We start from the raw sequence: 14,346 nt of genomic DNA, 5'->3' as shown, positions 1-14,346 counted from the left end.
AGTGGTCTGGACAGAAGGTAGTGTGTCGTCGTTGTCACGAAGAGTTCAGTGGACAAGAGTTCGGTGGACAGGAGTGGAGTGGACGAAAGGAGCCATAGTTGTTGTTTTGCGCTCATCGGTGGCTGCACGGAGAAGGCGGTTTTGTCGGCACATGGACGGATCGGAGTTCGAATGCCCCAACTATTTGCCGCACAGGTTCCGTCCCGAAACACGAGCCTGGCACAAGCTCCCGGACCGTGCCTCAATGACCATTAGCCACCAGGTGCCGCATTTCTGAGCACGCTTCCCTGCGACAGCAGGTACTCTTTTACCCTGACCTCCAGCTCATCTCTCCTCATGGCTGTGAGGGGAACAATAAAATCCTGGTTTCTTTTCTTTTGTGTGTGTGTCTGAGTGTGTTGGGCCCGTCTTTAAAGTAGGAATTGTTTAAGTGTTTTTATTTGCATCAATGTAAATATTCCCTGCTTGTATATTCGCTTTAAGTCTCGCTTCTCTTGTCTTTTATTTTCTGTAAATAAAATTGTTTAAATGTTCCAGTTCGTTTGTCCTTTCTTTGATTGACCAAGCATGGTTCGCATTTGAGAATTAGTGAGGTCGTTTGGGCCGGTAAATTGTTCATTTGCTCTGGCGCAGCTTTGGTAACTTCCGCTCGGTTACGCCGGATCCGAGTTGGCGATAGCGACTCGATTCGGACAAAGTCGGCCGAGGGTGTAGTTTCCCAGGTAGTTGGACGGCGTAAATACTTCGGTAAATTGGAATTAGACAAGTGGACCCTCCCTCACACCATAAAAATATTGGCGACCACGGTCCGCTAAGGGACCCGTGAACTTTCGCAGTTGTCCGAGAGTCACGAGCTAAATTCCGGGTGTTCGGTGGGAGACGAGTCCACTGCTCCACCTAGTGGTCATTTATCACCGCCGAACCCCGGCCCACAACAATACAGCATAAACCGTGCTCGAAAACTCTGGATTTTTCTGTCAGTGTTTCGTAGTTGAGGATGGATAATGTCAAATTGTGGATCACGGTCATTCACGAGCAAAATGATATGCCCGTCTTGAAATATTTACTTTATAAAGGGATATTTAAAACAAACAACTATTTCCAGGATGTTCTTGTTTTTTTTTAATCATGTGACGATGACGTAGACCAAGATATGCCCACTGCTCCTTTAAGGGACACGCAGTATCATAATGGGTTGCAAGTTCAACTTTACAAAAACTCCCCATTGAAGTTTGATCTGAAAACATTTGAAGTACAAATGTACACTCCACAATATTAAATGGAGCAAATGTTGAGCAATAAATGAACAGTCCAGATCTCAGGGTTTTATACTCTATGGGCTACTAAATGTTCTCCCCCCCCCCCAGCCCCTTTCCCTGAGAAATCTTGGCCATATTACCTTCGATGTGCTACTTGATGTAACATCTTGCATTGAGGAATCTTCACTAATTGATGACAATAGATCAGCTAACGTCGAGATCGAGGAACACTGTAAATAGGGAGAGGTGAGGGATGGGGGGGGGGGAAGGCAACAACATACTCCAGCTAGGATAAGCAAATTTGTGGCAATAAAACGACATTACTGGTTTCTATTCATTGATGCAAAATGTATTCCAAAACATGCACAAGTAAAGTTCAAAATGGGAGGGACTAAAATGGAACAAAGGAAAGAGATAAAATAAAAATAAATTAGGCAACTTCATTGGCAAATACATTATTTAAAATAGAGAAAAACCCATTCACTTGGTCAGAGAACTTACCTCTTGAGGCTTTAATCTCACTGTAAATGTTTTTCAATTAAAGAAAGTTATTCACCATTGACAATAATCAGACACTTTTTGTGGTCCAAATGTAAAATTCTCCTGCACTGGCAATACAAACCCAAACAAACAAATATTCACAAATCAAACTCACAGCAATGTCACATGATGGGAATGCTGGACTCAATTTCTGAGCACACATGGACATCAGGACTCAGCCCAAATGCTGTGATTGGTCGAGTTTGGTGCTACAATGCAAAAAAAAATTCCCATAATTCCAATGCATTTAATTGTTGTTCCAAGTAAACCACTGCAATGAGACGATGTGCCTCCACAACATCAAACTTAAACAAACATTTCATGCAAATAATCAGGCAAAATACTATTTTATATGCTCTTAGCATCGACTGATTGTAATGGTGAGCATCAGCTGCAGTCTCACATGGTAAAAAAAAAAAAACACAATCTGCAAACAAACAAAAGCCTGCCTGCCACCCAGATCGTTCCCACCAATGCAAACCAAAAAAAATAACAAATCTGAAGGCAAGTGACATCAGGTGGAGATGTCAGCCAAAATGCGTGGAGCATGACAAAGCGCTCCCACCCAATCTCAAATTGATGGAAGCCCCGTACATGTGCAGACCAAAGTGTCGCCTCCTGGTTGCTGATGCATAAATACCAAACCAATGAGGACCAGTTTAAATGTGCATGTATATATATATATATATATATATATATATATATATATATATATATATATATATATATATATATATATATATATATATATATAAAAAAATAAATTATAAATAATATATATATATATATAAATAATAAATAAATAAAAAAACAACTGTGTGTATACATACATATATATATATATATATATATATATATATATATATATATATATATATATATATATATATATATATATATATCAAACGGTGGTGTCTGTCTCCCATTTACAGCGGCCACTTCATGTGCTACATTTGAAAAGCTGCTGTGGTTATTTTGCATTTTCATTTCACTTTTCTTGATGCAATTTAGTCAGTCATATGATTGTTCCTTCCAGTAATCAAAACTTAAAATCAACATTACCATCTGGATTAAAAGTCGATTTAACAGATCTTCAGAGTAAAATTAAAAGCTATATTTTGCCCTCTTTCGAGACAAATTGAACCTCCGCCACGGATTCACGGTGGGCAACGTAATTTGCTCAGAGCTTTGGCTCCAAGTGAAACCAAGAGGGGAATGCAATTAACCGTTTTAAAGTCCATTATACAATTTTAATTGATTGATTAACTTAAAAGTTATCCCATGACTTCAGACGAGAACTTTTGCTTGGCATAAACTAGAAACTTCATAGTTATGGGTTGCAAGTTGAATTTTACAAATAAATGAAAAATAGAAAAAAAAAACAAAAAAACAAACAAACAAACAAAAAGAAATCGACTTGCAACCCATAATAACATAACTAGAAGAGCACTCGGTAGAGCGCTTACCTTCGCCACGCAATGCCTGATTCACGAGAACACATCGGGCCCAATACATTTTTGAAATATCATACCATATATCGTTTTTGGCCCTCTCAATGGTGAAGAATCACTTAAAAAAAATTAACTCTCGAATCCAGATATTCACCAAAATCAAATCCATTCGTCCTTGCCACACACCAAACCTGCTCACAACCTTTTGAGATATCGTGTTCCATATCAGTGTCGCACTCTCTCTCTATGGTGAAGAATCACTTAAAAAAATTTTTGGATCCGTATCCAGATCAATACCTTCACCAAAATCGAATCATTTCATCCTTGTCAAACACCCAACCTGCCCACCAAATTTCATCCAGATCCATCAACACGTTTGAGATATCGTGCACATAAACAAACAGACAAACAGAAAGGGGTGGAAACAACCTCCTTCACCTTCGGTGGTGGAGGTAATGAAGAAAATAACACAACAAAACATCGACAGGGTTCATGAGTGGCAAATATGATTGGTTGTGATGACAAAATGATGTAATATTTTGTCCAAGTTCTGCTAAACAGAAGGGTTTTGAAAGTTGGCAAAGGGGGGGGGGGGGGGTGGGGGAGGGAAGGTAATTTATGCTTTCCAGTGTTGGAGTATATAATTAAATTGAAATAAAAGACTTCAAAAGGTTCAGGTCCTTTATGATATCCTTAAAAATAGCAAGTTTCATGTTTGGAATGATTTTGAAATTTTGACAGATAAAAATAAAAACCTTTTCACGCCTCTCTGCGATGAGGCCAAATTCAGAAGCAAAGTAGTGTGAAACAGCAGGTTAGTATACAAACATCACCTTGTTCAGCATACTTTTGTGGGTGGTGGGGGGGGGGGAGGTTTGGAAGTCATGCGACATTTTTTGGTGCGCAAATCTATGCCCTTTAACCAAAAATGATTGCCATGTTTTCAAACCACGTTTTCCTCAAGATCGATATGCGTAATGAGTTCAACTGCTTGAAGCACAACTATTTTTTTTTGTCTGGAGGCATGTAAACACACCCACAGTATGTCTAGTATATGCTCATCTGACAGGTGTACACCAAGTCTCCAGTCCTTTTCTTGGAAGATGAGGCCATTCATTCAGCAACGGGCATCCAATATGGCGACCCCCTCGAGCCTGGTCTTTTCTCCCTGGGCATTGACCACATAGTTGAGGGAGGGAGCAGGGGGGCTGGGGGTGGGGGCTCGGTCCGAGCTTGACAAACGGTGTCTCGACGCATCGCTTCATGATGAGCCCAAGAGAGTGATGGCTGATATTCAGAATATCACGACTCAACTGATCGACATCGGACTCAAGATTAACCAACCTTAACCACGCATTGCCAAACAACTGTCAACTTACCGAGGCGATATACAAGGCAGTCCTTCCTGAAATTAAGATCGTGCCAACCAATGACTGCACCCTTCTTGGCACTCAGATCTCTGAGGCAATCGCCCAAAGAAGCATGACAATTTGATTCGGATGGCAGGCTTCCTGGGGCTAATGGATGCTCATGAATTTGTTTTGCTCAAAAATTGCTTTTCCATACTCAAGCTCCTGCATATCTTGCGTGCGTCTCCCTCCTATTTGAATGGAACGCAGCTGGGAGCTTTTGACCGCGCAGTCAGCGAAACCTTTAGAAAAGTTCCAATGTCACTTTCAACAATATTACTTGGACGCAAGCCACGCTTCAAGTTAAGCAGGGTGGGGGTTTCAGGAAGACTACAAACATTGCCCTCCCTGGTTTCATTTTATCACTGGCTGTCCACCCCTTCGTTGATGCCATTCTGTCCCCACGTAAGCGGTTTGGTGCAAACGCGGGAGTTGGCAGCAGCTGTATCGACACGGAGCTTGGGTTGCGCTGGTGCCGGTGAACCTGATGTTCTGTCCCGGCTCAGCCAAAAAGCTTAAGATGCTGAGACGGCAAGTGAGTCATTTGCCAGAGCCCATCTTTTGGTCGAAACATCCAAGAAGAGCAGGTCGTGGCTCATGGCTCCACAGTTGCTGTTCCCTCCCTGGGAACCGAGAGTACCTGAGGGTTGTGGTCATCCTGCGAGGTAGAACCTTGATATGTGAGCGTCACAAGTGATGATGCAGTGGAATGATAGATATTGCTCAGCCATCAAGGTTTGTAATGCCATTTTAGTGACAGTCGTTCACAAAGACATGCTGCCTTGAACAACATGGTCAGGCATGCCCTTCTCAGGGCAGGGGGTACCATCCGTGTTGGAACACTTTGGCTTTGACCCTGATGGCTTGAGTGTTAGCCCCAACAAGAAGGGTCTCACTTGGGACAGCAGCTGTGTCAACACGTTTGCCAAATCCCACATCAACAGCAGCTATTACAGCTTTGGCAGTGGCCACCTTTGTGGAAAACATGAAGTGACAGAAATATGCTGGCTTTAGTCAGTCCGACCTGATTGAGATTGTTGCCATTGAAAAAAAAAAAATGGGGGTCTACGGCCAATCAACATCCCACATTATCAACGACATTGGCAGAAGGCTCACAGCAACTGCTGGTGATATTAGACAACTGGCACGATTCAAGCAACGGCTGTGTCGGGGTGTCCAGCATGGAAACACTATTAGTATTTTGGCTGACACCGGAACAAAGTATTGGTTGCTAAAAAAAAAAATGTATTATTTCATTTTTATTAATTTTGGGACTTCTGTAAATGCATTTATTTTTAAATTGCTACTTCAAGCTCTCAATTTCTAATATAAAATGCATATCTAAAAATTGACATTTTATGAACCAAAAAAAAAATGTATATCAATGAAAAAACAAAAACCTATTGGTTACACCTACTATTGGTCTGGTCTCTAATGGTCACCATGCCCAGGGAGTTGCTGCAGCTGTGTCCAATAAGCTGACACCAATGATAATCGAGGTAACATCGGTCAAACGTGTAATGAGACGATGGATTCGCCACTCCTTGGGTGTCATTTCCCTGGTCTCTGTAGATGCTCCGACAGGCGAGTGATCTCACCGTGAAGTACGCATTCCATGCCACGCTCGAGTGTGGTTGATTAGTGCCCCAGGCGAGATACTCTTCTAGTCTTGGGGGATTTCAATGCATCAACTGGAACTGATAGGGATGATGAGACATGTGTTGGTCCCCATGGTTCTGTAACTGAACCAGAACATAACTTTCCTTGACTTTGCAAGAAGTTGTGGACTTAGGGTGGTTGGTTCATAGTTTCAGCACCCACAGGTTCATTGCTGGACTTGGAATTTCAACGCTGGTGGTGCGGCAAAGGAGATTGACCATGTGCTTGTTGATGGTCGCTGAAGGATGATCCAAAACTGCAAGGTGAACTGGAGTGCTAAGTTCCTCAATACCGACCACTAGCTTCTTGTCAACTCTGAAGTTGCACCTTAAATCCAGGAAACTGGTACCATCCCAACCTCAGCTGCATGTTGACAAGCTCAAGGAGGAAGGTATGGCTAATGTGTGAAGGTATGACTAATGTTGCTGAGGTGTTTGGAAACCAACTGAGTGGGGATTTGGGAGGGGGGGAGGGGTCAAGGTGCTTTGGGAGATCCCAAAGAGTTGTGGAATGCCTTCAATACCACCATCTTTGACGTTGCGGTGGATGTCTTGGAACTCACCAAAGGACGAAGAAAAATTTTGTTTCAAGGGACACTGGATACCATTGACCAGAGATGCACAGCCAGGCTTAATGGAAGAGCTGAGCTGTTCAGGGAGTTGAGTTGTAAAACTGTGCGTGCTGAGGGAGGACAAAGAAGGCGATGTGCATGAAATCTGAGGGGGAAGTGCATCACCTGTGGACAGATGATAATCTTCACACATTGCATTCCTCCAAGCCCATCCCTCAGTGTACTGCAGTTAGAGTGCAGGGTGGTGAGGTCTTGACAGAGGAGCCTGAAGAAATCGCTGGGCCATTTACTTTGAGTTGGATGTCAGGGGTATTACGATCCCTATTGCTGACCCTCCAATAAACGGTGATCCTCTGTTTGTGGATACAGGCTGCGGTGGACCGGTTGAAATGGTGGTAAAGCTCCTGGGATCTGTTGCATACATGACGAAAATGTTGTACTCATCTCGGTGCATGCAGGCCTGTGCTCTGTTTGGAACACAGCATCATCCCAACTTACTGGAAAGGGAAGGGTGATCACCAGGACTGCAACAACTACCGAGGGATGACGCTGCTCAGTGCCAAGCAAGGTCTTTGCTCGGATAATTCTTGATCGGGTTCACCACCATATGCTTGAGCCCCAGCACCCAGAGCAGTCAGGCTTGACACCAGAGAAGCCAACGATCGACTGTATCCTTGCTCTTTGGATACTCATGGAATGCAGTCAAAAGTTTTTGCAGGGCTTATTTGCAGCCGATGTTGATCTCTGCAAACTGTTAAATTCAGTGAATCACGATGCACTCTGGAAGATTCTTGGTCTTCGTGGGATGCCACCAAAACTGATCAATCTGATGTCTGAACTCGAGTGAAACGGAATTCTGAGAGATGTGATGATACCCTCGATGACATATTTCCAGTTATTACTGGAGTTCGTCAGGGGTGTGTGCTGACCCCCCCCCCCACCCCCACTTTTCAGCACTTGCATGGACGGGCTTTTGGGGAGAATGTCGGAGAGATTAAGCTATGGTGCATCGTTTGGGAATGTCAAGGTCAGACAAAATGCAGTCATCTTTGCAGAAACACTGGATATCCGTTTGGGGCCATCAAGGTGCTGAATGAGGAGATGGAGCTGCTGGAATTACAGCTTTCATGGGTCAAAACTAAGATCCAGACTTTCAATGACATCTTGGATACTGCTATCTTGTCTGTACCCATTCACAGTGAGGATGTTGAGGTCATGGATTCACTTACCTTGGCAGTGATGTTCATGTCTTTACTGGCTGTGAGCCAGAAGTCAATAGATGTCGAGGTTGGTCCTGGGGAGTCATGGATTTACTGGATCATGGAGTGTGGTGCTGCCGGTACAACGAAAGTCTGAGTCTTCAGATTCTTGGAGCTGCCAGTGTTGCTCTACGGATGTAAGACTTGGACTCTGTCTCAGATCCCTGGTCAGACTTAATTCCTTTGAGACAAGGTCTCTTCAGAGAATCCTTCACGATTGCTGGAAGGGCTTTGTAGCCGATGAGCAGTTGCTGACAGATTCAAAGGAGCAGCTGCGGCTGTATGGACATGTGGCTCGTTTTCCTGATACCGATCCTGCTCACCAGATTCTCTCAGCTTTGGAGGTCAATAGGCAAGTGGAAAAGGCCAATGCCTCCGTTACAACAGGTTTATCAAAATCTCAAGATGGGGATGGGCCAGTCATTTGCCTGGGGGATGGCCAGATGGCTGCCCCTGGAGTACTGGCAGAAAGTGGATGCAGTGACATGCTGCTCCAGTGCTTGACTTGTGCATGGTCACAAGTCATTTAATAACCTCCTTGGGCACAATTACAACCATCCCTTTTTTCTGTGGAACATTTTATCCCAAGATTACTCTCAAATTTTTATACTGATCAGATGTAGCATTCCACGTATGCACCCATGACGTCATTCAAAAAAATAAAATAAAATAAAAATAAAAAAGTAACTTATTCCCCATGAGTACTTGTCATGTGCCAAGTTTCAATTATTTTCTTTTTTCCTTGGTGCGGTTTCAGAGATCGAGGTCCAAAGTTCTTCTGTTTTTCCGATGACATAATTACCATTAAAACATTATACATGAGTAATCGCATCAATGATGAAAATTGTCTCAATCCAACAAGTTGCAGAGAAAAACACGAAAGTTCTGTGCAGACAAACAAATGGACCCGAGTGCAATACCCTCTCCTCCGGCAAGAGTAATCATCACAGATTGCCACTGCACAAACCAATCCAAAAAATGAAAATGCAAATACAATATTGATAATCAACTGGCAGGACTAATCATGGCAAAACACGATTCCAAATTGTAAGCATAATACGAAGAACTTTTAGAATAAAACATCATCTTTGGAGAACTCGACAGTGAACATGTACATGTTATATAATGTAAGAGAAGCAAATAAGATGTCGTTGCCATAGTACCAGCATCTCCACACCATAGGCAACCTGTGTCAATGTAAAGGATACATTCAGAAGCAAAGAAAAAAAAAAATCACCTTCATCTTCAACAAATATCAGCTGTTTATTGCTTGTACAACTCGATCCTCTGTAGTTTCCACAAGCAGTGCACTCAATGTTGTGTTTCTTGCATGTGCACCTCAAGCTACTGCAGTCGGTCTGGCAGTTACACCTGATGACATACAGCAAGTCCTCAGGAGCAGGAGGTAAGTCTGTCTGGAGAGGGACAAGCCTGTCATCACTCTCCTGTCATCCCCACATTTTTGGAAAGGCTCCATATCCAGATCCCTTCCACTCTTGAACCTGAAAATGCACAGGTTGTGGTGCTTTTCTGCTGCTGATGTAGGTGGTAAGCTCTGTGGTTGAACACAAGTTATTCTAGAAGCATCCTTCTCAGAACCACAGTGAGTGGTCAGATGTCAGCCACTTGACCAACAAAGTCAGCCACTGACTTAGAATCCTCAGTCATACAAAGTCCTTCCTTAGCACAACTGAACTCCTATTCACCTACAAGGCTTTCATCTGCAGCTTGATCGAGTACTCTCCCCTTTGGGCTGGCTCCACTGCCTCATCTTTCTCAGCTCGACACTGTGGAAACCAAGGTTTCAAGATCATCAGACTCTCCCATGCTGAAGCTGTCTTTGGGGTTATCACTTCATCGCAGATAGGTCGGTGGTTTGTTTTCCACCGCCTCCTTTCCAGTCTTGCACCCTCGACTCTGCGCTTTGTCCCATCCCCTACCACAGGTTTCTTCAGGGCTCAGTCCACAATCAACCCCCTTCTGGTGAAACTACCTAAATCCAGGATTACTGGTGACCTCCACTCATTTGTTTATCTTTTTTTGTTAACCTACCTATGGAATCAACTTCCTTAGCACAACTGAACTCCTATTCACCTACAAGTAGGGTTGGGGCATACAACGATACTTTTTGAAAGGAGTGTTTTTTGTGGCCAAATTTCACACTGATCACGAATCCGTTGAACTTTTTGACATAGGATGATGTCTTAGGTTGGTAAAATGCAAGAATTCAAAATGGCTGCCAAATTTTCCCATTTTCAGGTAAAATTTGATAATTATGGCTTACTACTGCTACATGAGTGTAAGAAGCAAAGCATGGAGGTCCAGTGACTCCTATTTCCCTTGATTCTCGAGAGACTTGATCACAACTACAAGGAAATAGACTACGTTAGATCAACAGTGGCGCCCGATATACGCCAGAAGCGTAGAGTGAAATGTACCGACGGAACAAAAAAAAAAAAAACTTTCACGTTTGAGAAGTTCAGTGTAGACGAACTGAAAACATCTATCAGAAATGCTGTCAAACCAGAGGACAATGTTTCTGTCGATATATTGCTGAAAAAAAGTGCTTTGAATGTTGAGATGTTGATGTGATGATTAAAGTAGTAGTTTACGGAAATTTGTGATATCTTAATTCGATTCTTTGAAATTATGGTCACGCTCACATTTTTGTGCTGATTTTATCGCAATATGCATCCTGAGGCAGTGTGGTTGACCTGTACGAGTTTTAAAGTATGATTATTGATATCAGCGACCCTGAAAACATAAGAAATGACATATCACATGCCCAAGTAAGCCATAATTATCAAATTTTACCTGAAAAGTGGTTAAATTTGGTGGCCATTTTGTTTTTTTGCATTTTACCAACCTAAGACATCATCAGAGGTCAAAAATTTCAACGGATTCGTGATCAGCGTGAAAAATGGCCACGATAAAACTCCTTTCAACGGGACAACAGAGAAAAAGTCGATGTGTGCCCAACCGTACTACAAGGCTTTGATGACTTTGAGGACAAAGTAGATCAATGCCTATACGACTTGGATATTTGGAGAAATCTGATCATGATTGTCACCAGAAGTCAGACATGACTATGAAATTAGATAACAGCTACAAGCTTGACAGACATGGGGAAGGGATAAATGGTAGCAGCAAGACAAAATTGGAAGAGAACAACTAAAAATAACTGGTAAGGAAAGGAGAAAGATCACCGAATGGACAACGGAGCAAAACAACAACAAAAAAAAGGCTTTGACATTCTGCTGCCTCAGCACCCACAAGTCTATCATGTTGGCTGTTCAATTCACCTGACATGTGCAGCAGCTCACGTTCATCGTTCAATTCCAGTGCCCTCTCACTTCACTCAAAGGCAACCAGCAGCAGTCTTGGGCAATGAATTCTGACTGACAACTTTCTCAAACAGAGACTTCTATTTTCTAAGAATTGACCCCATCTTGAGGTGAGATTGGAAATGAGTGCGGTTCCTCCCACCCTTCTTTCACATAGCACAGCTGACAGTTTGGCCTGATTGGCCTCACGAACATAGATAGAGATAAGGAGTTGATCATCAAAAAGTGGGGAAGGGGGGGGGGTGGAAGAACGGCTCAAGATTTTGCTTGCAACCTTTCCTAGATTACTTTGCTTCATAACCCAGGACACAGTCACGAGACGTGCTTTTGCATGTAAACTACTGTCAGTAAAAACTCTTCCACTTGACATCTACCAGGACCCTTAATTGATGGTGTTAGTAAAGGGTTTTGAGTTTTGACTGTCACACCACTAATGCACATCACACAATTTACCATAAAAATCCAGGTGTAAATACCATTGGGACAATTCTTCAACAGCCCCAATTATTCCCACTGTGCTGTGAGCATGGGAAAGATTCAGTAGAAGTCTTCCACAAACCACCTGGCAAGGAATGACGATCAACTGAAGGTGCCAAAAAATATTTTTGTTCAATATGCCGGTGATAACTTGCCTACTCTGAACACCATGTCGATCTTTAACATCTGACTAATTATAGCAGATGGGACAACAGGCCTGACATCTATCCGAGGGATGGCACACTGATGCAACTCCATGCCTGCAAAGCACCAATCCGAGAGTTGATAGTCGGGTTCATAATCAAACCCAGACCAGACAGCAACGATAGGTGTGCCACCTCTGCTTAATCCTATTGGACTAAAGCAAAGCATAAAAATGCAAGCCCCGACTCTTCATCCAGGGGCACATTATCAGGAGGTCCAAACATTTTCCAAACAAATGCAGATTGAACACAAAAATAAAAAATAATCATTTTTTTCTTTTTCTTTCATCCAAAATAGAGTGGACACAATTTGTAACAAGCAAAACCATATGTAATCATTTTAACCTTCAAACTCATTGCATTTTACCCAAAATTTCAATTGAGGTACTAAAACAATAAAACATGGACGCCAATTGTTATTAATTTTCATTTATTCACCTTCAAAAACAAAAAGACAGACAACAATTTTGGGTCAGGTCCATTGACACCAGAATGTAACAAAATGGATGCAAGCACACACAACAGTCACTGAGGCAGTCAAAATGACTACAACACCAAAGGGAAACAAAAAGCTACATTATCTTTGCGACAGGCTGGGATCCAGGGGTGAGGGGGAGGGGGGAAGAAGCGGGGAAGATCATTTGCTTCATCATCTCTGTGCTCCATGAACACCACTATTTCAATCCAGCAGCTAATATAATTAATTTCACTGAGGGGAGGGTGGAGGAAGAGAAAGCATGAAGAGGTGTGGAGGAGTAGTGAAGGCAGAGGACTGTGTGACAGGCACAGGCACATTACCATGCAGGCTTTAAATAAATATATTATGCAACTTTTCAGTACATTTGAGGTGATAATTGAAAGAGGATTGCAAGGAAGAATCAAACACAGGACTTTTACCTTATGAGACCAACTCACAGGTGTCCGATCACTCATCAATACCCAAGCAAATTATAAAACTCTATGTGGGACATACATGGGTCCATGTAGTCCTCTATACCCACTTTAACATTTCTGCGCTCAACATTAAACATCCCACATTGATGAATCCCCCAGCATATGGAACACCAGAATGATAATTTATACCTCAGCCGAGATTCAAACCCATGTCTAGAAAATTCAGAGGCAAGTGCACATATCTCCAGAGTATCCTGCCAGCCTAAAAACCCACTGTTCCATTGTGATTTACCAGAGGATCATTACAAATGAGTTGCAAGATCCTGCAAAACTAGATATTTAACCTTAAAGTAGCTAATCTTCGAACTTCACTTTGGCCTCTCCAATGTACAAAAAAGAAAACTTATTTATGATCAAGCCAAACTGCTAATTTGTCATTCCGATAAATAAATATTATTATTAATAAAAAAAAATTAATAATAATAAGTTATTGCCATTGAGGTGAAGGATCAATTTTAAATAAACAGATTTTGAGATGTTTTTACCAATAAATTGGCAACAAACTATTGGTCATGTCCTTCCAACCTTGTTAGTGAGCATTTTCATCTGTCCATTAGCTTGGGTCATGATGTGTTGGACAATAGTAGTACTGTATAAATGCACACGAGTGACAATAATCAGGACAACATGGCTTTGTGCCAAATACAGCTCAAAATTTCATAAAAAAAAAAAACTAGAATGGCACTCAGGAGAGCACATACCTCTGCCAGGCAGAACAGTTTACGTTTTGTAAACCAATAATAGGCTGGATCTGGATCCAGACCTGAACCAAAATCAAATTGCCTTGTTTTTGTCACCTCATAAACTCATCCACAACTTTGAAATATCATGAGATATATATATATATATATATATATATATATATATATATATATATATATATATATATATATATATATATATATATATATATATATATAAATATATATATATATATATATATATAGTTTTGACTGTCAATGGTGAAGATTTACTTGGAAAAATTAAGTCTCATATCCAGATTTTCACCAAAATCAAAATGCATCCTTTTCGTACACCCATCTGATCCACCAAGTCTCATCCCAATCGATCCATAGCTTTTCAAAACGAGGTTACATATCATTTTTACCCCAATCACTCAATGGTGAAGAATCACTTGCTCTACAATGGCACTCTTCGACATTGACGGATATGCTTCAACCCACATTGTTGCATCATTAAAATACTTGGACGAACTTTGA

General features: G+C 41.8%; 1 protein-coding gene across 3 annotated transcripts in view; it reads right to left on the bottom strand.

Annotated features, from left to right (window-relative positions):
• Positions 1-14,346, bottom strand: part of LOC147030110 (rac GTPase-activating protein 1-like) — a 119,218-nt gene that overhangs the window by 87,243 nt on the left and 17,629 nt on the right. For 2 of the 3 annotated variants that reach the window (XM_085873817.1, XM_085873819.1), the window contains exon 5: positions 1,400-1,489. The exons of the other annotated variant lie outside the window; for it this stretch is intronic. In XM_085873817.1, the coding sequence (XP_085729943.1) occupies positions 1,400-1,489 (90 nt within the window). The remainder of the gene's footprint in view (positions 1-1,399; positions 1,490-14,346) is intronic. 3 annotated transcript variants of the gene reach the window in all.

Source organism: Eptatretus burgeri, chromosome 3 (genome assembly GCF_056783735.1).
Source record: "Eptatretus burgeri isolate ZD-2024b chromosome 3, Ebu_testis_v1, whole genome shotgun sequence".
Taxonomy (NCBI): domain Eukaryota; kingdom Metazoa; phylum Chordata; class Myxini; order Myxiniformes; family Myxinidae; genus Eptatretus; species Eptatretus burgeri.
This window is presented reverse-complemented; position numbering and strand designations above follow the sequence as displayed.